Here is a 24,151-nt window from a genome sequence, read left to right as displayed (position 1 = left end):
CGGAGGTTCTGTCTCTTTACCCCAAGAGCAGAAAGTCTTCCAGACTTTTGAATACATTTTTTTAGTCACTGGTTTTCTACTCAAAAGGAGGGTATTACCTTCTCTGAGCAGCCTTTACGCTTCAGGATCTGGCGCTCATTAACCAAACCGTCAGCTGGAAAAATTCCGGCCTTGGGTGTACAACTGGCCCCTGCCTGAGACGATCTGTCCTGATTGGGAGCTTCAGTGGCTCTGCTACAGCCAAGGATTTCAGACTTGCAAACCAAGCTCTCCTTGGCCATCAGGGTGCCATCAGAAGGACCTGGCCTGGAAAACTGCTGAGCTTCTGAAGGACCCGTGGAATCAGGGCCAAGGGCGGGAAGGCGTATGCCAGCCTGTAATGCCAGGTCTGAGTCAGTGCATCTAAACCTTCTGACTCCTCTTGGGAAATCGAGAAATCTCTTTACTTTCCTGTTCTACCGGTTGTCAAACAGGTCTATTTCTGGATTTCCAAAGTACTGCACCAGGGTTTGAAACACCTCAGGGTTTAGTTCCCATTCCCTTTGTCTTATCAGCTGACTACTGAGAAAGTTTGCCTCTGTATTGCTTGTCCTTTATGTGGATGGCAGAAATGGTACTTTTCCTTCTACCCAATCCAGGATTTCCTTGGATAGTTCCAGTAGGGGTCTGGACCTGGTTCCTCCCTGGTGACTCAGGTAGGCTATGACTGTGGCGTTGTCGGAGCTTACTTGAACCTTCTTGCCTGTGATGTCTTTCTGAAAGGCTTTTAGGGCTTTCCCCTACTGCTCTGAGCTCCCTGTAATTGGAGGACATCCAAGCTAGTGAGCTGTTCCATTGCCCTTGGACTTTTTTCTTCTCTAGGTGGGCTCCCCATCCCCAGGAACTGGCATCTGTGGTGACCTTTAATGAATTCCACTGAGACCATGGTCGACCTTTTAGGTTTTGGGGAATTGTCCACCACTCCAGGGAGGACAGGATCTGAGGGGTTAGCAGTATCTCCTGATACAAGGACTCCTTTTTGTCCCAAGAGGACAGGAAGAAGAAATTAAGCATCCTTGAGTGGAGTTGTGCCCAGACTATTGCTGGTATACTCGCTGACATCAGGCCTAGGGTTCTTAGAATTTCCTTTCTGGAGTGTGCCGGGGTCTTTATCAGATCCCCCTACTGCTGAAGCTAGCTTTGCCACCGATTTCTGGCAGGAAGAGCTTCTGCTGCCTGGTGTCTACCATGTAGCCCAGGAAGGTCTTGACCTGTTTTAGTTTGAGGGAGGATTTTTCTGTATTGACTATCCAACCCAGGTTTTCGAGGACTGATACTGCTTTGTTGGTATCCAACGTAACCTGGGAGGCTGACTGCCCGGAGATCAGTAGATCGTCCAGGTAAGGTATTGGGGATATACCCTGGAGGTGTAGGAAGGCTACTGCCTCCGCTAAGATTTATGTAAAAATCCTTGGACTGGCTGTTAGTCCAAATGGTAGGGCTCTGAATAGCCAGTGAACAATCTCTCCTCCGACTACCACTGCGAACCTCAAATATGCCCGATGATCCATGTGCAGGTAGGCATCATTGAGGTCCAGAGCCGTCATGAAGGCTTCCTTCATGGAGGTTCTTGCGTACCAAGTAGATACATTCCATAGTACATTTTTTGTATTTTAGAAACTTGTTCAGGTTTCTTAAATTTACTATCAGGCGGCATTTTCCCAATAGCTTGCAGACAAAAAATATGTGGGAATAGAATCCCTGGTATTGTTCTTTTGGTACTGGTACCACTACCTGTTTGACCAATTCCTGGATACGCTCCAGGAGGGCAGATCTTTTTAGGGCATCCCAGGGAGGATGTGTAAGAGGGATCATAGAGGGGGGTGTTGTCGAAAATTCTAGACGATAACCTTCTCGTAAGATTCGGCAAAAGTGCTGTCCGAAATCTTTTCCCACTGAGGAACAAATTGCGACAGTCATCCCCCCCCCCCCACTCTGATCTTGGTGTCACTTAGTTTTTTTGGCGCCAGCTTTGGGAGAGGGGAACAGTAAATTGTTTTTTCTTCCCCTTACCATAACCCCACCGTTTGTTGGGTTCCTTTTTGGTTCTATGCTTTGATAGCCTAGAGGGGCCTCGATAAGTTTTCCTAAACCTATCTTTTTTGGGTTTAACTGGAAACTTATTGCCCTTTTACGATGACCTTGACAGGACATCATCCAAGCCCTGGCCAAAAAGCAATGAACCTTGAAAGGGATGTTACATCTCCTTCCAAGGCTTTAATACAGACAGCTCTTCTAGCCGAGTGGATTAATGCTACCGTTTTAGCCGAAGCTCTTGCAGATTCGATTGTAGCATCCACAAGGTAAGCAACAGCTTTTCCTATTACTGTTAGAGAATCAATAACATCCTCTGATTCGGTTCTCTGGGATAGGTGCTTGGTGAGCTTCTCCACCCAGGAATCTGCATTCCTGGCTACACAGGCTGCTAAGGCTGGACCCATAGCTGCTGTGTTACCCTCCCAAGCTTTTCTAAGGAGGGATTTTGCTCTGCAGTCAATCAAATCCTTAATACTGCCTGCGTCCTCAAAGCAGAGGTCAGACAATTTGGCGACTTGCGACAAAGCCGCATATAGTCTTGGGAGCTTAAAGGAGGTCTCATCAGTTTGGTTAAAGGGAAATCTCCTATTTCAAGTTTTCTGTCTGACAATCCTCCTTTCAGGCTCTCTCCATTCCTGTAGGACTTGATCCTTAAGGGATTGGTGGAGTGGCAACACGCTAGATTGAGATATGCTCGGCCCCCTATAAACCTTATCCTGTGCCAAGGTTACTTTAGGGGTTTCTGGAATCTCCCCTGTGGCATATATTGCCTGGAGGAGTCCTTCCAGATCTTCTACAGGAAAGCCTTGTCTCCTGGGACTGGCTTAAGGGGTCTATATCCAACTCTCCCTATGAGCTGTGTCCTGACTTTCCAAGTCCCCCCCTTCATATTCCACTGCCTGGCCTAGAGGGAGTACTTGTGAGGGTGGGAGGAGGGCACCGAGTCCCTGTAAAGAGGCCTTCTTGAGGATGTGCCTTCTCTAGGGGTACGTTTTTCTGTGTCAGGACCCCAAGTCACTGACTGTCTGGCCGCTTCACAGAAAGCTTTAACAGTTGCCTGCATTTCCGTCTGCATGGATGAAAGGAATCTTCATCATTGCAGCGGCCTCCTTCCCTGCTAAATTTATACATTTATAGCAAAAGGGCTTTGAGTGGGAGTATATCCTTGCAGTTACAACATTTTTCTGAGGCACTATGCCCTGTTGCGGCAGGAGACTGTACTGAGGCCTCCTGGGTTCCGCTGGGGGATTCTGTAAGACAAGAGATACAACACACATGCATAACATTACTCTGTCTTCCCCGAAGACTGCAGGTTTGTACTTGGGAGGGGGAAAGGTTAAGATGAGAAGTGAAATCCAGTTCCTGTTCTGGCTGGCCCCATGATCTCAGACCCTTGGAAGCCAGGACCTCCCACTCCCTTTCCAAGAGGGGGTTTGTACTCACCGGTCCCCGACCTGGATCTGCCTGCAGTCGCATTTGCCTTGGCTTCCTCTTGTTCCATGAGGTTGGCTGGGTCCTGGGCTGCTGGTACTGCAAGCCGACCGCTTCCACCGCCTTGCTCTCCACGCTGTCTCCCGGAGTTCCTAGCACTTCTGGGCTGCACCGTGTCTGAGGAGCCGCCCACTTCTTGTGATGTGGCTGTGCTCAGAACGAGGCTTGGAGCTCAGTGCTTCCTTCCTAGGAAAACCCGGAAGTGAAGAGAGCGGCTTAATGGCGGCGTTTTTTTAAATGCAGCGATGGCACACACTCCCTGCGGCTAGAGCGCTGGTGCACGCCTGGGGCGACCTGTGAGAAGGACAAAGCCTGCAGGTTAGTTCAGGCCTCCCTAAAACCTGCCTCAACAGGGGTACCATTAGACCCTCCCCAGTCTTTTAGGTCTTTAAACAAAAACAAACATGTCACTGTGTTCGGGAGAAACACAATCAATTCTGGAGATCAAGGGGCAGGGTGGGGACTTATAAGACGCTGTCAATTGATTGTGTTTCCTGTAGGGAGGAGCCCTCATCTCAGGTGTGCCGTACTGGAAGCCGATAGGAGAAATTATGATTTTTACATGTAGGAGAGGAATGTCAGAATTGGCCTGGGAGGCAAGTGGTTAAACCGAAACATTAAATATGAGCATTAAAAAAAAAAAAAATTATAAATTATACCAAGCTTTATATCCAAAAAGTAATTTAAATCGCTAAAAAACCTAGGACCCTGCATTTACTATATCTGGTCTCCCACAATACACAACATGGAAATGCAATTTTTTAGTAAATAGAAACTGCTAAATATCTTCTCAGCAGTATATAGCAGTCTTGTGACTTCCATCAGTGTCCAGACGGGCACTGGTTAAAGCTTGTAGGAATTTTCATTCTCTGAAAGCTATGAGGCTGCGTGACCCCTGACCCTCTGGACAGTGTTGATTTGCCCTTGGCGATCACACACACACACACACACACCCCAAAAACACAATACTCACAATACACACAAAGCATGTGCAGAGTGCCTCCAAGGCTATCAGGAGATGGAGAAGGGGAGGTTCAGAGAAGACTGGATTAAACAGCCTTTTTACACAGTTCGCAGTAATAAGCATGCTTTACTGCATATAACTTACTGATTTTACTGTTGTGGGTTTAATAACACTAAGTGACAATTTATATATCTTACAAATTATGGAACATAAAATTTTCACTTTTAATTTACAATTTTAAAACTATGGATTGTTCAAACTAGAAAAACACATTTTCACAAGACAATATTGCAAGCCCAGTTTATCCCCCCCCCCCCCCCCCCCAAAAAAAAATCTATATGACCGGTTTATATTACAAGTTATGAAAAATATTAAATTTCCATATAGAAATTATTGCTAAACCAATAAGCAAATTGTGGAACGGTTATGAACAAAGATATACAATTTGTTTACATTTACAATACTGACTGCTTTGCTAATAAAAGCCTGTTTACAGAGCTTAATATAGCAAACTTAAAATTTACAAACGAAACAGATAAATGGCTGTTCCAACCCCTTGATGTGATCTGATGTCAGTCTAAACAGGTTTTCAGTTAATCCAAGTACACACTACTATTAAAATAAAAAGCTGACATACCAACATGTCCAATAAAGACCACATTAACATGTTCTTTTTTGGGTGCATCTGGTGGGGCAACAACAGTTTTGGGTTTTGTGATCTCCTCTTCCTCTTCCATTTCCTGAGCCACCTCTTCAGCCGACCCGCCATCTCCCGAGAAACCACCTCCTGGTTCTGCTTCATTTGGTTCATCTTTGTGATCCCAGCATTCTTCAGGAGACATTTCAGTTTCTCCATTTTCTACCGTAAAAATGCAGGATGCAACATATGAGACAAGCAAAAGCAGGTATACAGTACCAAAATAATGCCAAACGGCAATAAAAACTTTACATAAAAATACTGTCAGATACATAAGTGTTCAATTTTTTCAGTGAAACCACTTTGGAACAATAGACCGAGGTGCACAACATCCAAAAAAAAAAAAGTCACAACGCTTAAAGTGCATGTAAACCCAAAATATATAAAAAATTATTTTGCCATACATTAATGCATTTTAAAGTAAACATACATACATACAGCTGTACCTCCAAAAATGTTCCCCAAGCTCGTCTCGGCCCTCCTAAAACTGCTAGTCTGTGGGAGTGGCTTAGGACCAGGGAATAGTAGCCCGAGATGTGATGTTACACAATCCCCTAGTTATACACACATTCCAGCCTTGGCTCAAGAATGAGTACAGCACAGCTATCTTTATGCCTGTGGGCATGTCTCCGAGTATATCCAGGGGAATACACAGGGGCCAGCGACTGTCAGCTCTGCTTACAGCACACGATCTGTACTAATCAGGAGACAGCTGGTAGAAGAGGCCAATACTAAAACATCCAGGGAAGCCCCTAAGATGCAGACTCACCAGTGCCCATCATGCAGCCTGCCTGTGGCCGAATCAGAGGGACGATCTCCGTGTGTCACAGAGCTGTATTTGAATTGCACGAGTCATAGTAGCAAAGTCCCACCTCCTGTGATGTCACACCGATTCAATGTCCCCGCCATTTGATCAGTGTGCCGTCACAGGAGGCGGGACATTGTTACTGCGGTCTGTGCAATTCAGCTTTGCGACACAGATCGAGGGGAGAAGGACTGTGTGCCAGGACGACACCCCTGCAATGGGTGGCACCAGGGGCAGGGCCCCACCCAATTTTTGGCAATATTTTTATTTCAGCAATGTGGTGAGAATTTAGCAGGTTTTTCGGCCGCCAACATTTTGGTGCATCCCTAATTTGCGCCACTCAAAACTTTTGACCACAGCTGTACAAGGCTTCCGGTGAACAGAGCAGCAATTTTCTTGCTGGAACAGGACAGATGTACCCTGTACCACTGCCAGAACAGCACTGCTGAGTGCTATAGGTAAAGGCAAACTTAGTAGGTAAAGCTACTGACAGTTTATACAGCATTGACAGCAAGCACATTGTTTATTAATATAAATTTGTTTGGGCCAGCGTGCCCCAAATTAAACAATTAAAAAGGGAAAATAAATCTGAAGTTAGACCTCAACTTTTGAAAATCTCTAAAATATTAAATCAGAGAACCAGAAAACCTGGCATCTTAAACTAGATATGTAAAGGGGGTGGATTAATGGCACCTTGATGTATACCGATCGTGAATCTAATCAATTCTTCCCACACAACCACCTCAATACAAAGCACTTTGACGATTGCGGAGTCATGCAACATATACCCAAACTAAGCTTTCCATCGTTTGTGTTACAACATTTTGCAAATTAGGCCAAAATTTTATCTGCTAAATTTCTTTAGAAAAGTTATACAGTTCAAACATTGGGGTGTGCAAATATATATATCAATCCTGAAAAAGAGTGAGATCCATCCCAGCCTAAGAACATACCAGAATACCTCCATCCCTAAATATATAATGCAAAAACAGAGGTAGCGTAGTTGGGACTTTTGAGATTACATTTCTGTATCAAATGTACTGTGGTTACTGGTTTATTTATACCGTAGCATGCCAATTTATAGGAAACCATGACATCCAAGTTATTTCATTTATTTTATATATCATTCCTGATTTACTGTACTGGTGGGTCTATCATTTCTTAAGGCCCTAAAATTCCAGGACAGTACAAATACCCCATTACTCCTTTGTGCAAGGTATTAAAGCGGAATACCACTTTTTAATGTTCCACTTCATAACCTACCACAACAGCATGGGGCACTTTTTTGCTTACCTTGTCTCCAAGGCCTTTATCTCTTCCCGTCCAATTCCCCCACCCGCAGCAATGTACGCAATTTCCTGTGGCGCACTGGTTCCTGGGAGATGTGTCAAAATTTCCCAGGAGTCAGTGTGCATCTTTGTGGCCACAACAGGGCAAGCCCTTCCTCCGTCACCACCTATTGTGATGGCAACCAGACACCGATTTGCCCTGCGTACAATGTGTATACGCAAGATCGGTAGGCGCATGTTCGGTAGCCAGCATGTACCTTATCCCGGAAGAGTGTCCTTGTGGGCTTCACATGCCCACAATCAATATGGAATCGCTCAGGCAGATGAATAAAGTACATTTAAAAAAAAAAAAATTCTGGGAGCGGGACAGAAAAAAAAAAAAAATGCTTTAATGTCAAATATACGAGCAGAGGGAATACCGGAAGAAAAGAGTGGCATTGCGGGTTTTTGAAGTTGTAATTGTCACAATTTAACCAGTGCAGTGCCATGCCACCATATAACTGGCATGGCGGTGATCAGTGACACTGACTGGTGACAGTGTGGGGGGGGTATTTTTGACTTACTGTAAAAAACATTTCTCTGAGTTCATTGACAGACACAGCCTTTATTCAGAACCATAGGGTTATATTGTCTACGCAGAACGACTAGGCAGAAAAAAAAAAGACCAACACCTGGCTACGCCCATGGACTGTCCTCAGTCAGTATACAACCCCCTCCCTGCTCTAGGTATTCAGTTTAGTAGCAAGCAGTAGTAATAGAAGTATCAAAAAACTCCATAGGAGGAGCCTGCAAAAACTTGCAGCCAAAAGAGGCATCCGCAGATGCCAACCTATCCACTTCGTAGAACTTGTGAAAATGCGCAACAGACTCTGTGGCTGGCAAATACACACAAAGTCCCCAAAACCAAATCCAGGGCAGATAAAGCAAATTCCTTGGAATGTGTTGACCAGGGACACAAGAAAGGCAACACAATGTCCTTGTTCAAATGGAAATCTAACAAGGAGAGCAAGAATCACACAGTTCAGATCCCACGGCAGTGGAATAAAGGTATGCACCAGGGAGTGCGTGATCAGGGGGGCGATGAAGACCACCCAGACAGACACCTGGCCCTCGATGGTACTTGAGGCCCATTCCTGCTCAACCCCCCGTAAATGGAGGTCGGAATCGGAGTCACCTAGAAATAATGAGGATGAGGATTAATGCCGGTGACTCACACCAGGATATATACGCTCTCCACATCTGGAGATAAGACCTCCTAGAAGGTAGACTCCCCAGCCATCAGCAGTGCCGGAACTGCCGCATCTGGCTCAGCACAGCCAGGCCATTAAAATCAGTGACTAAAGCAGGATGGAAGAATGGCCCTGGGACAATAGATCCTTTCTGAGAGGCAGTCAAGGATAGTCAGCAACTAGGTGCTAATAGAATGACCGGTAGCCCCGCAGCTGTGATCCCGTGTAAAAGCCAAAGCAGAAGCTGGAGAGGAGGAAAGGCGTAGATATACCATGAACTTGAATGCTTAAAGTGAAAAATTCAATCGTTCAGATTAGGGCTGTGGACATTTTTTATTAATTCCTTGATTAATCGTAAAAAAATTTTGATCGGTACTCACCTCTTATCAGGGCTTGCCGTGTCGATCTGAAGGGCTCCTTTGCTGTGCCTTCATATCTGCATGCCAGCGGGAGCTTACTATCTGCCACACGCAAGGGCTGTTACACTTCCCTCCATCACCCTGGGATTCTACAGCCATCCACTGGGAGTTGTGACCATTCCCTTCACAGGACATCTACATGCCGACGGACTGATGTTAACCCCTCCTCATCTGGATTCAGCAGTGGTATCGTACACCTTTTTAACCAAGTATACTTGGCTACATGTTTGACTGCTTTTGCTACCGTTTGGTATTACTCGCACCATTATTTACAGTTTATGTAGCTACATCGATTTTATCTCCAGTGCAATATTTTTTTGTTACCTACTTGAAGGACTATAAAAGTTTAAATGCTATTCCCATCTAGTGCTGCCTTTGTGCGTTTATTGTATCCTGCTATCCATTTTTCCAGTGGTTGGTAGCTGCACTGGGAATCAGCCTGCAAAGAGATCAGCTAAAAAGTAGTTGGACCTGTATGTGCTTTATAATTAAAATCAAAATTAGTCGATCCGATTTAAAAAACAAAAACAAAATCGAACACGAAAATTTTAAAATCGGTAACAGCCCTAGTACCATACTCTTGTAATTTGCTTTAATCGTGGCTATATCTGATGCAAAGCTGTATACTGCTTGGATCATTTGTTTTTCCTCTATTTCTTTACCAAATTCCTGACCCGATTTTTCTATGAAAGAGAGCGGTCCTTTCATTTCTAATTCTGTTAATATTTTGTATGCCTGTGATACACCGTGCTTCAGGGGCTTTCCTTTACTACATAACTTTTCTATAGAAGATGGTGCTTTTTCGTTTCCAATTGGTTGTGGTATAGTGCCAAGGACCAGATTCAGAAAGACTTACGCCGTCGTATCTACAGATACGCAGCGCAAGTGTACAGATGTGCAGTCGTATCTATGCACCTTATTCTAGATACGCCTGAATTCTGGCTTAATACGACCGACGTAAGTCTCCTACGCCGTCGTATCTTGGGTGCATATTTACGCTGGCCGCTAGGGGCGCTTCCGTTGATTTACGCGTCGAATATGTAAAATACCTAGATACGCCGATTTACGAACATACTTACGCCCCTCGCTGTAATCTACGCCGTTTACGTAAGGCGTTTTTCCAGAGTAAAGATAAACCACCAAATAGCTGGCCCAAGTCATTAGTTAGTTAGGGTATGGACATCGGATCTTACATCGTTTACGCAAATCGTACGTGAATTGGGCTGGGCGTAGGTTTAAGTTCACGTCGTTCCAATTGAGCAGTCATATCTTAGGGCGTAAATTCGACGTGATACTGAGCATGTGCCGTTAGTTCGGGAATTCATTTACATGGAGTCACGTCTAATTTTAATAGAACACAGCCACTACCTTCATAATTTGAATTAGGCGGGCTTACGCCAGCCCATTTACGCCAAGCCGCTGTAACTTAGGGAGCAAGTGCTTTGTGAATACTGTACTTGCCTCTGTTACGTCGGCGTAGCGCATATGAGCTGCACTACGCCGGCACAAAGATATGCCGATTTACCCGAATCTGGCTAGAAGCATTTTAACTGGAGATACTCCTAGTCGTTAAGCTGGTTCCACCAGTGTTTCGTAATTAAATCTTGTTTTGACGTTATTTTACCCGATAGGATATGCTTAAGTTGTGCAGTTCAATTGTTTTCCCAACCGTGTCCCATTTCCTGATGTGAAACTCTGCCCGCTTACGGTATTAATGGAGAGTTCTATTTCCATGTCGATATATTGTGTCCCAAATTTTAAAATCCATTCCTAGTTATATTGTCTGTGCCCAGTGCTCTAAATTTCAGCGGAATCCATGTTTTTTGTAAGTGCGTCAGACTTAATCTGTCTTCCATTTGTACCCACTTTTTTGGTGTATGGTTTGCCCATTCCGCTAATCTTGCTAAAATGATCGCCTTATAGTATCTTTATATCTTGTTGAGCCATAACCCCCCCCCCCCCTTTTTTTACCGGTTAACAGTATGTAGTTTATTCTGGCCTTTTTACCCTGCCATATGCATTTCATAATCCGTTTTAATCACCTTGAAAAAAATGTTGTGGTATCCCCAATAGGGAGCATCTGAAGCCTGTGTCACTTTCGGTAGGATCATTATTAATATGTTGATCCTTCCTATCCAAGAGATGGGTCTCAGAGGTATTTTAGTTCTAGTTTAATTTTGTTTAAAGGAATAAAGTTGGCCGGGTACAGTTCAAATGTTGGTGTTATTTTAATTCCTAAAATAGTTAGCGTTTGTCTCCCACATAAAAAAGGGAATTTTCTGTAGTAATCTCTTAATTTTTATCAACTTCTAAGTTCAAAATTACTGTTTTAGTTGGATTAATCTTGAAATTTGAAAAGGTATATATTTTTTTTTATTTCCTTTACTATGTTGGGCAGTGACAACCTTGGCTTTATGTATACGAGTATGTCGTCTGCATATGCAGCCACCTTGTGTTCTTCCTCACCCACTCTCACCCCCCCTATATCCTGACCGTTTCATATATTTGCTTGCAATCGTTCTTATGCCAACATATAGGAGGGGTGAGAGCGGGCACCCTTGTCTAGTTCCATTATGCATCTCAAACACAGACGACATTCTCCCATCGACCTTTACCCTACCTGTAGGGTGGGTATATACATTTTTAATCCATCTCATATTTTGGTCCCAGACCTATGTTTCGAAGAGTAGCCATCATAAACCCCCAGTCGGTCAAATGCTTTTTCAGCATCTATTGACACGAGTATGACTGGGGGTTTCTGCTCCCTCCCTTTCCGCAATAGTAATAAAGTCATTATACTGTAATCTCTCCCCTCCCTTCCTGCTACAAAGCCTGCCTGATCAGCATTATTTCCGGCATTAAGGTTTTTAATCTTGTTTAATACTTTTGCATATAACCTTATATCTGTATTCAATAACGCTATAGGCCAGTAGCTGGAACAAAGTTCCATCTTTTCCTTCTTTTGGTATAATAGAAATATTGGCAAGGAGAGATTCTTTCCTTATTTCTACATCTTCCCCTATTTTTATTAAAATAGCTACATAAATCTGGGACAAGCTGATCTTTAAGTTTTTTATAGTACTTAATCTGAAATGCATCTGGTCCTGGTCCTGGGCTCCCCCCCCAGAAAAAAAGGGGTTAAGCTGCGCTGCATGTGAAAATACTAGATGTAAATATGCATAACCAACCATACAATGAAGCCAAGGTTAGTCCTTATACAGTACCAATAGGTGCAATAATGTGCATAAATGAAATAAGAAAGTGCAAACAAAATTAATAAATGAGTGAATCAAAAGTCCATATGATCGTGACATCCACAAATGAATTCCTTATAAATGTCCCATAGATATTGCAGGTACACCAATAGAGTGTTGAGAAAGCAATCACAATCCAGGAAGTAGTGTCAGAAGAAAAGGCACCTCCACCTCCAATATCAAATCTCCTTACCGACTCCCATGGATCTCTAGGTTTGAGATCATATGCGCTTGTGGCTCCTTAAGCCGAGCCAGGCTGGTTCTCCGTGCTCCTCTGTAACCTTTCCTGCCCAACTGATATCACTTGACTGCAATCTCCAGGTCTCACCACACAGATCGTACAAAGGGTTGACGAATTTCAGAAAATAACGATCCACTAGACTGCAGTATATCTAGCGGCAGCTCTCACAGCTGCACTCCGAGCCGCCGCGCTTTGTGTCTCCCCGGTACACAGGCCTGGGTTCCTTCTCTCACTCTTCCCGTCGGTCCCTGCCCACTGTTCAGAAAAAAAAAATCGTGGGGGCGTGGTCTGAGATTGATATTACACCTATCGAGGCATCCACTACCTGTTCCAGAAGCCCATGATCCACTAGCATGTAGTCCAGTCTCGAATACGTTTTGTGCACCAATAAGTATAATCTTTTTTACTTGTATGTACCACTCTCCAAGGGTCTACTAACTGATTGTTATGTATTTTTTTCTTGACCAATTTTAATTGCTTGCCATCTCGTATAGGTGCACTAGACGTATTATCGAGCCTGCGTTCCATTGATGAATTAAAATCCCCAGCAAGGATTACATGCCCTTGTTTAAAATCCATTAAGGCATTCAGGTTCCCATTCAGGTATTTTTGGGTTGACAATTAGGGCAGTATACGTTTGCTAATGTATATTTTTTTCCCTTGAGATTCCCTTTTAGGAACAGGCAACGACCCTCTGGATCAACTCTTCTTTCTTCAACCATAAAGCTTATGTTCTTCCCCACGCCTATAGCTACTCACTTTGCCCTTTTATTTGGGGACTCTCCGTAGTACCAGGCTGGGATCGCCCGTGAATATATTTTTGTGTTAGAGTCTAGCGCCAAATGTGTCCTGTAGGAAGACCAATTATGTGGAATACCTTTCCAACTCCCTTAATATCATATGCCCTTTTTCTGGAGAATTGAGGGCCTCTTACATTATGTGATAAAATTTATGTCAGTCATTTATATTTTATTCCTACGTTTTTTTACAGGTGTTGCCCCCCACCCACTCCCTTGTTGGTAATTTGACCTCATGTTCTTACTGCAGGATTTTCCTCAAGGCTACCTTTGGCACTCTGCACTTCTAGGCTCAAGGTGGAATTCTGTTTGGCACAATTGATCTCCTTTCCCCTACTACTAGGGTGGTGGTACCAGGTCAACGAGTACTGGTCCCCCACCATTTTTTTTTCCCCTTAGCCTTCATCCCCCCCCCCAATCCAACCGGTCAATGACACTAAGGAATGAGGAACAGGGAGAGGGGGGGGAACAAACCATAGCACCCCTCTTTCCCACCCCCTCCCCCGCATCCCTCCATACTGCTGCTTTCTTCCCTTTAGTTGGTATTGGAATCTCCAATTATAAAAATTCTGGTATCTCTTCAATGATTCTCAGTCTTGCTGATATTTTTTTCTCCCAATGAGGCATGCTGGGAAACCCCAATTATACTGGATCTCATGTTCCTGCAGGACCTTCAATAAGTGTTTTAAATTTCTCCTTTTCAGCGTTTGAGATAGGTCCTGATAAATTAGAATATTATTTCCTTCGTTTTATTGGTGATTTTCCCCTCAGATTTCTCCATAATTGATTTTTCTCCCAACTTTAAAAATCGCACAATAATGTCTGTTTCCTTATTCTATGGGCTCTTTCAATTCTTAATGGAGATATTTCTCTATCCAACAAGGGATTACAGATTTTCCTTATTATTTCTGACAAATTTTCAGGTTGGAGTGAATCCGGTACCCCTCGAATTCTTATGTTCATCCTTCTATCCCGGTTTTCTTGGTCTTCTAATTTGCAAGCTTGTTCTCGTTCTCTTATTGTTTTTTTTATTTCTCCCTCTAGCTTTTTTATAATATTTTCATTACAATCTGTTTTTTCTTCAACTTCCTCTACTCTTTTGCACGTGTGCTCCAGGTTTTTTTGTTTGTATTTTCTCTATTTGCAATTTTAGTGATTTTTCCAGAGCCGCAAACATGCCTTCTATTTCTATTTTTGTTGGTAATAATGAATGCCTTGTTTTGTTCCTCCTTTCCTCTGCTTCCACCTCTTGTTCTATTCTAGACTGATAGTGTATCGAACTCTGCAGCATTTTTATTCTGGGCCTCTTTTCAGATCCTTGCTGTTTTTCCACCACCTGCTTGTGTCCATTTCCACCATGGGTTACATACTTATTTATTGGGCCCGGGCTGGGAGTCAGGCTTAGTCGGGGGGGGGGGGTTTGGAATCACCGCCCCCTCTTGCTCCCCTTCCCCTCGGGCTCATGTTTATTATTATATTTTTATAGCTTGTGATACTATAAAAACTTTATTAATGAATCATGCCCAAACAGCCAAAATACCAATATGTCTCCTTTCAGTTGATGCAGAGAAGGCCTTTGATCGTATTGGATGGCCTTTTTTAAAACAATCATTGATGCAAATAGGTCTGGGCCCAAATTTACTTCATAAGATTTTGGCACTAAACCTGAAAGCTAAGATAAGGATTAATGAATCGTTAACAAGTTTTTCTATACAAAAATGGTACCCGACAAGGATGCCCACTTTCACCTTTACCATGTCTTGGTAATGGAGCATCTAGCAATAGCAATTAGACAGAATCCTTCCATTACTGGCATACAGATAAACCAAACGGAAATAAAATTAGCCTTGTTTGCCGACGATCTATTGCTCTATAACTAATCCACTTGTTTCAATACCATCTATCTTGTCTGAATTCAAACGTTTTGGTAGCCTTAGTAACTTTAAAGTAAATATATCAAAATCTGAAATCCTTAATGTGTCACTTCACAACAAGTGATGGTATTGAAAAATAAATTTCTCATTAAAAATGTGTCCCTCGGTATTAACCACTTCCCGACGGCCGTACGACTATTGACGGCCGCAGGGTGGTTCTACTTTTCTGAGGCGCCGTCAATTGACGTCCGCCCCTTTCCGCGTTCTCCACGCGCGCAGCGGGGAACTGCTGTGCTGGCCGTGTCCCTTGGACACAGCCAATCACAGATCGCCGTGAACGGCCAATCGGAGTGGCCGTTTGCTAGGCGATCTGTGCGGCCAATGAGAGATGATCTCATATGTTTACATATGAGATCATTTCTCATTGCCGGCTCTCACAGACAGCGGTGCTGTCAGGGAGAGAAGACCGATCTGTGTCTCTTGTACATAGAGACACAGATCGGTCACCCCCCCTCCCCCCACACAGTTAGAACACTATATAGCATGGGTGCTCAACCTGTGGCTCTCCAGCTGTTGCAGAACTTCAAGTCCCATCATGCCTCTGCCTTTGGGAGTCATGCTTGTAACAGTCAGTAGCTTGCAATGCCTCATGGGAATTGTAGTTCTGGAACAGCTGGAGAGCCACAGGTTGAGCACCCATGCTATATAGGACACACATTTAACCCCTTCCTCACCCCCTAGTGTTAACCCCTTCCCTGCCAGTCACATTTATACAGTAATTAGTGCATTTTTATAGCACCGATTGCAGTATAAATGTGAATGGTGCCAAAAATGTGTCAAAAGTGTCCGATGTGTCCGCCATAATGTCGCAATAAAAAAAAAAAAAAAAAAAAAAAAAAAAAATCGCAGATCGCCGCCCTTACTAGTAAAAAAAAATAATAATTCTGTCCCTTATTTTGTAGGCGGCTATAACTTTTGCGCAAACCAGTCGCTTATTGCGATTTTTTTTTTTTTTTTTTTTTTACTAAACATATGTAGAATACGTATCGGCCTAGACTGAGGATAAAATAAAAATAATTGAGCTATTATAACAAGTAAATTTTTCTTTTTTTTTTTTTTCAAAATTGTCGCTCTATTTTTGTTTATAGCGCAAAAAATAAAAAACTGCAGAGGTGATCAAATACCACCAAAAGAAAGCTCTATTTGTGGGGAAAAAAGGACGCCAATTTTGTTTGGGAGCCACGTCGCATGACCGCGTAATTGTCAGTTAAAGCGACGCAGTGCCAAATCGCAAAAAAGTCCTCTGGGCAGCAAGGGGGTTTAAGTGCCCAGTAAGGAAGTGGTTAAAATATCTAGGTATTTTAATTCCTTCTGATCCAAGCCATTTATATCCAACAAACTACATCCCTCATGCAACAGGATCTTAAAAAATATGAACATAATCAATATTCGTGGTTTGGGAGGATAAATATCTTAAAAATGGATATAATACAGTGGTTTTTGTATTTCAAACCATCCCTGTTTTTATTCATAGATCTTATTTTTCTACTTTACAGACGGCTTTTACAAAGTTTGTTTGGGGTCAAAGAAAACCTAGACTACATAAACGATTATCATTGCCTAAAAACAAAGGAGGAGCAGGTGCTTCTGATCTTTACCATTATTATGTAGCGGCAGTATTAACAAGGATAGTGAACTGGTTTCACTCTTCCAATGGGTATCAATAGAACAATGGTTAAATCAATTTGATCTCACTGCGCTTCCCTGGTTAGATCTTGAGAATAGTGATATCCATCGAGACTCAGTTCACACTATGCCTTCTCTTACATCTAATCTACTGAAAACCTGGACTAAAATAGCCCTACAATTAGAACTTTCCTCACAAGTAGGACCTATGGGCCAGATTCACAGCTGAGATACGACGGAGTATCTCAGATACTCCGTCGTATCTCTCAGAGTATCTATGCAACTGATTCATAGAATCAGTTACGCATAGATATCCCTAAGATCCGACAGGTGTAATTGTTTTACACTGTCGGATCTTAGGATGCAGTACCGCGGCCGCCGCTGGGGGGAGTTCGCGTCGTAAACCAGCGTCGGGTATGCAAATTAGGAGTTACGGCGATCCACGACGGTTTTTCGCATTCGCTACGTCGCCGCTAGTTTCCCGTCGCAAAGTTAGTCGTCGTTTTGGGTGCCTTAACTTTAGTCAGCAATCGTATTGGCCGTCGTTCCCGCGTCGAAATTTAAAATTGTTTGTGCAACACGTCCGGGAATACGGAAGTACGCTACGCGCGTCGCCGTTCGAAGAAATGACGTCACTTCGCGCAAAGCACGGCGGGAGTTAAGAAACGGAGCATGCACAGTAGTTCCGGCGCGGGACGTATTTACGATACACCGCCGCAAGTTTCCAGGTAAGTGCTTTGTGGATCGGGCACCAAAACTGAAAACTTGCGGCGGTGCAACGTAAACGGCTTACGTTACACCGGCGTTATTGTACCTGAATCTGGCCCTATGACACCGGCTTTAAATCGTAAAGATTTTCTTATATGGAACAATCACACTGAAGAGTGTGCCAGATTACCAGCCAGGTAACATTTCCTCCCATATTAAACTTAATTTTTACACAGAAACCCTCACTCTGGCAATGGTTGGAGTATCGGCAATTACTATCTTTTGTCCTCTATTCCCTCAAATAGATTATTGTACAGAGACGCTACTCAGTTTGAACTTCTGTTACTACAAGACTCAAAACCAAAACACGCTTCATCCTCAATCTATAAGATACTTGCCATAAAAAAACACCCTGAATATATAAAGAAATGGGCGAATGAGCTAAATTTCCAAATCCAAGATGCAGAGTGGAAGAAATCATTTAATGTAACACATTGCATGTCGCCAACAATTAAAGCACAAGAGACAAACTATAAACTTCTCTCCAGGTGGTATTGAAGCCCAATGTCACTAAAATGTATATACCCAGATAAATCAGATATATGCTGGCGATGCCACGCATCTAAAGGCTCATTGCTGCACATTTGGTGGGAATGCCCCAAACATTTTTAATTTTTGGGAAAAAATTATGAAATTATATGAAAAATATATATAATTATATTTTTATTATATAAAAATATGCCAATTACTTTGCTTTCAATTCTACCAGGACCCTATAAAAATATTAAAAGGGATCTCTTGAGACACTGGTTGACAGCAGCGAGACTGGTTATACCACGACATTGGCGCTCAACACAAATCCCATTAATTAAGGAGTGGGTCAGCGAGATTGATCACATAGAGAAGATGGAATCACTCTTATCACATGAACTAGATACACATGAGGAGCACCTCCGGATTTGGGTCTCCTGGAGGTCATACAGAGAAAAAAAAAAAAAAATAAGAAATTAGAAAGTCCTTAAGGAAATAAAACAAAAATGAGATGCGAATGGGGGGGGGGGGGTTTTGCTGCCACCCATTTTTTTTTTCCCTTTTCCCCCGTATTGTCCTGTCCCGTTTTGTTTTACGGTTTTATCTGGTTTTGTCATGTTTTGACTTGGCCCTGTAGATCCTGTTTTCTATCTATATTGTACAGTTGTTTTTGAATTATATATTGAAATTATATCCGAAATTGACTAGATGAGACGATTGTATTACTTATATTAACTCACCAATGTTTGTACTATATTCTACAGTGTTATATCTAATAAAATTTGAGTGAACTAAGATTACTTTAGGAAAAAAAAAAAAAACTTTTGTTAAGCAGTTGGCTGCATAAAGTTATATACATTTTCCTCTGTTTGAATTCAAACTTACGTGGTAGCCCTACACTTTAGTGGTTTTCAGGAGAAACGCAGTGGGCAAGTGGTTAGCACTCCTACACGCCAAAGACATACTGGTAGGTTAATTGGATCCTATCTAAATTGACCCTAGTATGTTTTTGTATGAATGAGAGTTAGGGACCGTAGGATTAGAAGCTCCTTGAGGGCAGGGACTAATGAGAACATACAATCTGTAAAGTGCTGCGTAAATTGCCAGCGCTATATTTAAACCTTTAATATATTCATCACTTATTATGTTGGCTTTGAGGTCTGTTCACAATATTGGTTGTCCATTCTCTACTTCTGCAGAACAAGAGGGGCCAAATTCTGTTTCTCATTGAGTAGACCAGGATTGTGTGTTTTAGGATAAATTAACACGCGCTACTCCTTAAGATGGCCATACACATAGAATCGGATTCATCCATGCTACAGATGATCGCAATGTCTCTGCGATGAACAATGAATGTCCTTGCCAGCTGTAATACCTAAACCGCATCTGCTTGAATGCAGCAACAGTTTAAACCGTTTTCAGACTTGCAGATTCAAATTTTTACTCAAAGAAAGGCTTGGCAGGAGGCGGTAGCTTTGTTGGTTACATTGTCAACTTTTCCCATTTGCACACTTTTTATAGTCAATATAATATAAAACAAGTCTATCCCTAGAATACACACAAAATACAAACAACTTGCATTGTACTAGCCATTCAATTACTTACCAACAGGTTCAGAAATATCCATGCCTGTAGCAGCATTGGAACCTAGAATATATCAAACACATAACAGATGTTTATTCCATTAGTATATTCCACAACAGCTACAATCACACATTGCAAAGGACAAAATGACAAGGTCTCCCCCTCAGCTGGATCATTTGCACAGTGCCCATCGAAAATACACAGTTTTGCAGCTCAGTCCTTAACCACTTCATTCCCGACATAGTCAAATGACGTCCGCAGATGGGATCTCCAGTACAGGGGGCGCACGCGCCCCCCACCGTGTCACTGAGCTGATGCGCGTGCCAGCCACTCCTGAGAGCAGGAATGTGGATCTCCCCCAGTTAGAACACACAGCAACATTCATACAGTAAACAGTGGCTTAAAAAAAAAAAAAAAAAATGTCAAGTGTCCAGTCTGCCACAAGGTCGCAGTTCCAAAAAAAAAAAAAAAAAAAAAAAAAAAAAAAAAGGATTTTTGTACTCCCGTAAAATGCGTTTCTCCGAGTTCATGGACGGACGCAGCAGCAATCTTGACGAAGTGGGCATTAGCCTTCCATTAGGAGTGACCAAGCAAAAAACTTGTAGAAAGTGATAATCACATCACACACCGAACAGTACCGCCCTGAGTACAACCCCTCTCCCTGCATCTCAATTCGTCAAAAAGCAGTACAAACATAAAAAAGGAGGGGTGGGTGCTGTGTCCGTCCATGAACTGAGTACAAAAATCCTATATTCTTTTGTTCAAAGATGGACACAGCAGCAATCTTGACAAAGTGGGACATCCCAAGGCAGTGTCAAAAACGAGGGGTGGGAACAGCATTAAAAAACAAAAACAGAGCTCCTCAACTGAGTTGCAACCTTAGACAGCCGCCTGCAAAACCTTTAGTAAAAGTGTGAACGGACCACCAGGTTGCCACCTTACACACCTGGGAGACAGACGCTTGATGTCGGAAAGCTCAAGAGGCACCCATTGCCCTGGTTGAATAAGCCATAACAGGAAAGGGAGGCGCCCGTCCATTTATGGCATGAGCCTGAATCACGATCTGTCGGATCCACCTAGAGATGGTGGCTGACAGGCCCTTCTTAGGACCAGCTACCGAAACCGAGTCTGACCTCTGGAGCGGAGCAGTAGCAGACAAGTATACTCTCAGAGCTTGGACAACGTCCAAGGAATGCAACGCCGCCTCCTTAGGACGCGACGGACGAGGATACAAGGATGGAAGAGTAAACGCCTCATTGAGATGAAAAGCCGAAACGACCTTAGGAAGAAAGGCTGCGGACGCAGCATCACCTTATCCTTGTGGAAGACCAGATAGGGAGCCTTGCCCGACAAGCTCAGAAACCCGTCTATGTGACCACTTTCTGAGAAAGTGTCAACAAGGGAATTTCCCTGTTTTCAAACGGTGGGTTCTGAAGCACTGAGAGGACCACAGAGGTAGTGGAGGCCGGAGGGGACACAAGCCAGACCCCCTGCACAAACGTGCTTGCCAAGGGTTGTTGAAAGAAGACAGCCAGGGCAGAAATCTGCCATTTAAAATCGTGCTTAAGGCAAGCTTTTGGTCCACCCCACGCTGAAAGAACAGCAGGATTCTGAAGACCAAATAAGTACATGGATGCCAACCCATTTCCTCACACATGGATATGGACACATCTCTTCACACAGATGTAGGCCTTCCATGTGCCTTCCTAGAAGATTTCCGTGCTCTCAACATGGTGGAAATGACCGAATCCGACAGTCCTTGGTCTCTCAGTACCTGGCTTTCAACAGCCATGCCATTAAAGCCAGTGACTGTAAAGCAGGATGAAAAATAGGACCAAGTGACTAAAGGTCCTCCTGCAACGGTAGTCGCCAGGAAGCATCCACCACCAGTTTCAACAGGTCAGTGTACCAGGTACGCCAAGGTCAATTTGGGGCAATTGGGGATCCCGATGATCCTCTCGGACTCCACTCTGGAGTAGACGAGGAAGCAGTTTCAGTGGGGGGAAAGCGTATATCAGCAGATACTGTCCCCAAGGGGCCAACAATGCATCTGTCGCGTCCACCCAAGGATCCTTGGAGCTGGCCACAAATTCTGACATCTTTCAATTGAGTCGAGAGGCCAGGGGATCCACGTCTGGCTCGCCCCACCTTAGGCAAAGTTGGTGAAAAACATTCGGGTGTAGCAACCATTCCCCTTGGTCCAGCGCCTGGCGCCTTAGATAGTTCGTTTGCCAGTTGTTTACACCCAGAATGCTCCTCTGCCCACCTCAAGATGCGAGGGACGCCTCCACGCCTCTTGTTCCTCCTTGGTTGACATACGCTGCCACCGTGGCGTTGTCCGACTGGACGCCCCGTAGGCTCTGCGACCATGTGGAGAGGCACAGCCTGACCGCTTGTAGTTCCAGTACATTGATCGGCAGGCGAGATTCTTCCCGTTTCCAACAACCTTGTGTCGACTGAACACCCCAGACTCCGTCCCCCGTCCCCCCCCCCCGTCAGGCTGGGGTGCATCGTGATCACCGTCCAGTGTAAGGGAAGGAACTTCACGGCATTAAGAGCTGGAGATCTCAGCCACCAGACCAGGGAAGTCCTGACTAGTTGGCTTACCCGGATTTGACAATCCAGGGACAACAGAAACTTGTCCCATTTGGACAGGATCTTCTGCAAGACTCTAGATTGGAATTTTTTGTTTTTGTTTTCATGTTTCTTCACAAAATTCAACTGATCTTACATAGTCTTAATATGACATTTATATTGCATTCTATGAATTATAGATTCTTTATTTCCTGGGTTATCGCTTAACTCTATTATAAATAAAAAAAAGTGATTGCCTGTCCTTTACGTTGCTCTGCCTCTCCCTCACGAACCAATACACTCCTATTCTTCTGCTCTTGTCTCCTCCCTGTACGTCATATACGGGGCCCATGTCTTACGGTATCTCTCATCTTGGTCCTTTAACGTCAAAGTGAGATTCTCCATATCTGCAATGCTTGCTAACCACTGTATTTTTGATGGGGGGGGCTTTCACACATCCACAGAACAGGCATACATGCCCTCGCTGCCACCAGCAGATGTGTCAATAGGCAATTTTTATATTTCTCCAATGACATAGGGATATCCAACAACAAATATTACAACCGGATTCTCTCCCTACAATACTCCTGTTATTTCAATTGTTTCTGCTACCATTCACCAGAATTCTTTTATTCTCGCACATTCCCAAAAAATATGCATTATAGTCCCTTCCAATTCCTTACATCTCCAGCAAATTTCTGATATTTGGGGGTATATCCGATGTAACACCGTCTGTGTTCTATACCATCTGGTAAGGCTTTTATATCCCCCCCTCTTGGTATCTACTCACGACTGATCCTTTTTGATTGAACACCAGAATGCTATTTATCTGTTCTTGGGAGAATCTTACTCCCAGGTCTTTCTCCCACTCTCAAAGGAAGGAAAGCTCTTCCTGCGTTTCCAGTTCAGTTAGAATCGCATACAAAATGTGAGAATGAATGCTTTAGTGTTTCCCCTTTCAGGCATATCTCTTTAAACCTTGTCAGTGCCCTGACTTCAGCATATATAATTTGACTTAGATTTTTTTTTAGAACCAAGTCTGGTAATTATGTCTCAATCCCTTTTGTCATTTACTAGTTATTTATAAAAAAAAAAATTATCCTATTAATATCCCTTTGGTATATTGCTCTGGATTAGGGTCTTTAAAGGCCTGGCTGAAATACTGGTGTACCTCGGATCGGGGTCATCGGGCTTGGATAAGTTGAAAGTTTTTTTTTTTTGGTTTATTTTTGGTTTTTTTAATATCCTTTTAGTCACCAATAAGGTTGCACCTATTGTTGGGTGTCTTATTTCCCTTGGAATTACTACTTCTGGAATCCATATCAAGACCTCCAAAGGGGATATCCATCGCTGCCTGCTCAATTTGCATCTATGGTTTCTCCCCTTCTTTCCCACACCACTCGACTGCTCTAACTAAAGTGGGATGCTTCTTGATATCTCATTGGCTCTGGAACCCCGATCCCTCCTTTCCCCTTTGGAATTGTTAGAATAGTTCTGCGTACTCTTGCTGGTTTCCCAGCCCAAAAAAATCTCAGAAACCTCGCTCTAAAGGTCTCTCAGGAAGCTAGTGGGGATCTTAGTGGGTAGTGTCTGTATAAAGATATAGGAGTCTTGTGGCATCACTTTCATCTTTATAATATTTGTCCTGCCAAACCAAGTAAAAAATCTTTCGCCCATCTCTGGAAATCTAAAATTTAAACTGTCTAGCCATTGTTACGAAATTCAAATATCTTAGTCAGATTTTTAGGTATCTTAGTCCTAGATAACATATAGGACTCCATCTAAAATCAAATTGTGTAGATATCCGTTGTATAAGGGATGCATTTGTTTCTATCCCCATTGCCTCAGATTTCCCATAATTAACTTTGAAATTAGATACTTCTCCACATTCCCGCAGCTCCACTAGCAATGACGGCAAGGATAAATTTGGAG

The 24,151-nt window shown here is 43.3% G+C and overlaps 1 protein-coding gene across 5 annotated transcripts in view; it reads right to left on the bottom strand.

The window, feature by feature from the left end:
* Positions 1-24,151, bottom strand: part of GSPT1 (G1 to S phase transition 1) — a 525,782-nt gene that overhangs the window by 417,968 nt on the left and 83,663 nt on the right. For 2 of the 5 annotated variants that reach the window (XM_040356936.1, XM_040356939.1), the window contains exons 3-4: positions 19,667-19,708; positions 5,169-5,390 (exon numbers count right to left, since the gene is read on the bottom strand). In XM_040356936.1, the coding sequence (XP_040212870.1) occupies positions 5,169-5,390; positions 19,667-19,708 (264 nt within the window). The remainder of the gene's footprint in view (positions 1-5,168; positions 5,391-19,666; positions 19,709-24,151) is intronic. The other 3 variants (XM_040356937.1, XM_040356938.1, XM_040356940.1) reach the window with 2 other exon arrangements.

This window comes from Rana temporaria, chromosome 6, assembly GCF_905171775.1.
Source record: "Rana temporaria chromosome 6, aRanTem1.1, whole genome shotgun sequence".
NCBI classification, from domain to species: domain Eukaryota; kingdom Metazoa; phylum Chordata; class Amphibia; order Anura; family Ranidae; genus Rana; species Rana temporaria.
Note: the sequence above shows the minus strand (reverse complement) of the source record. Positions and strands in the feature narration are given on the sequence as shown.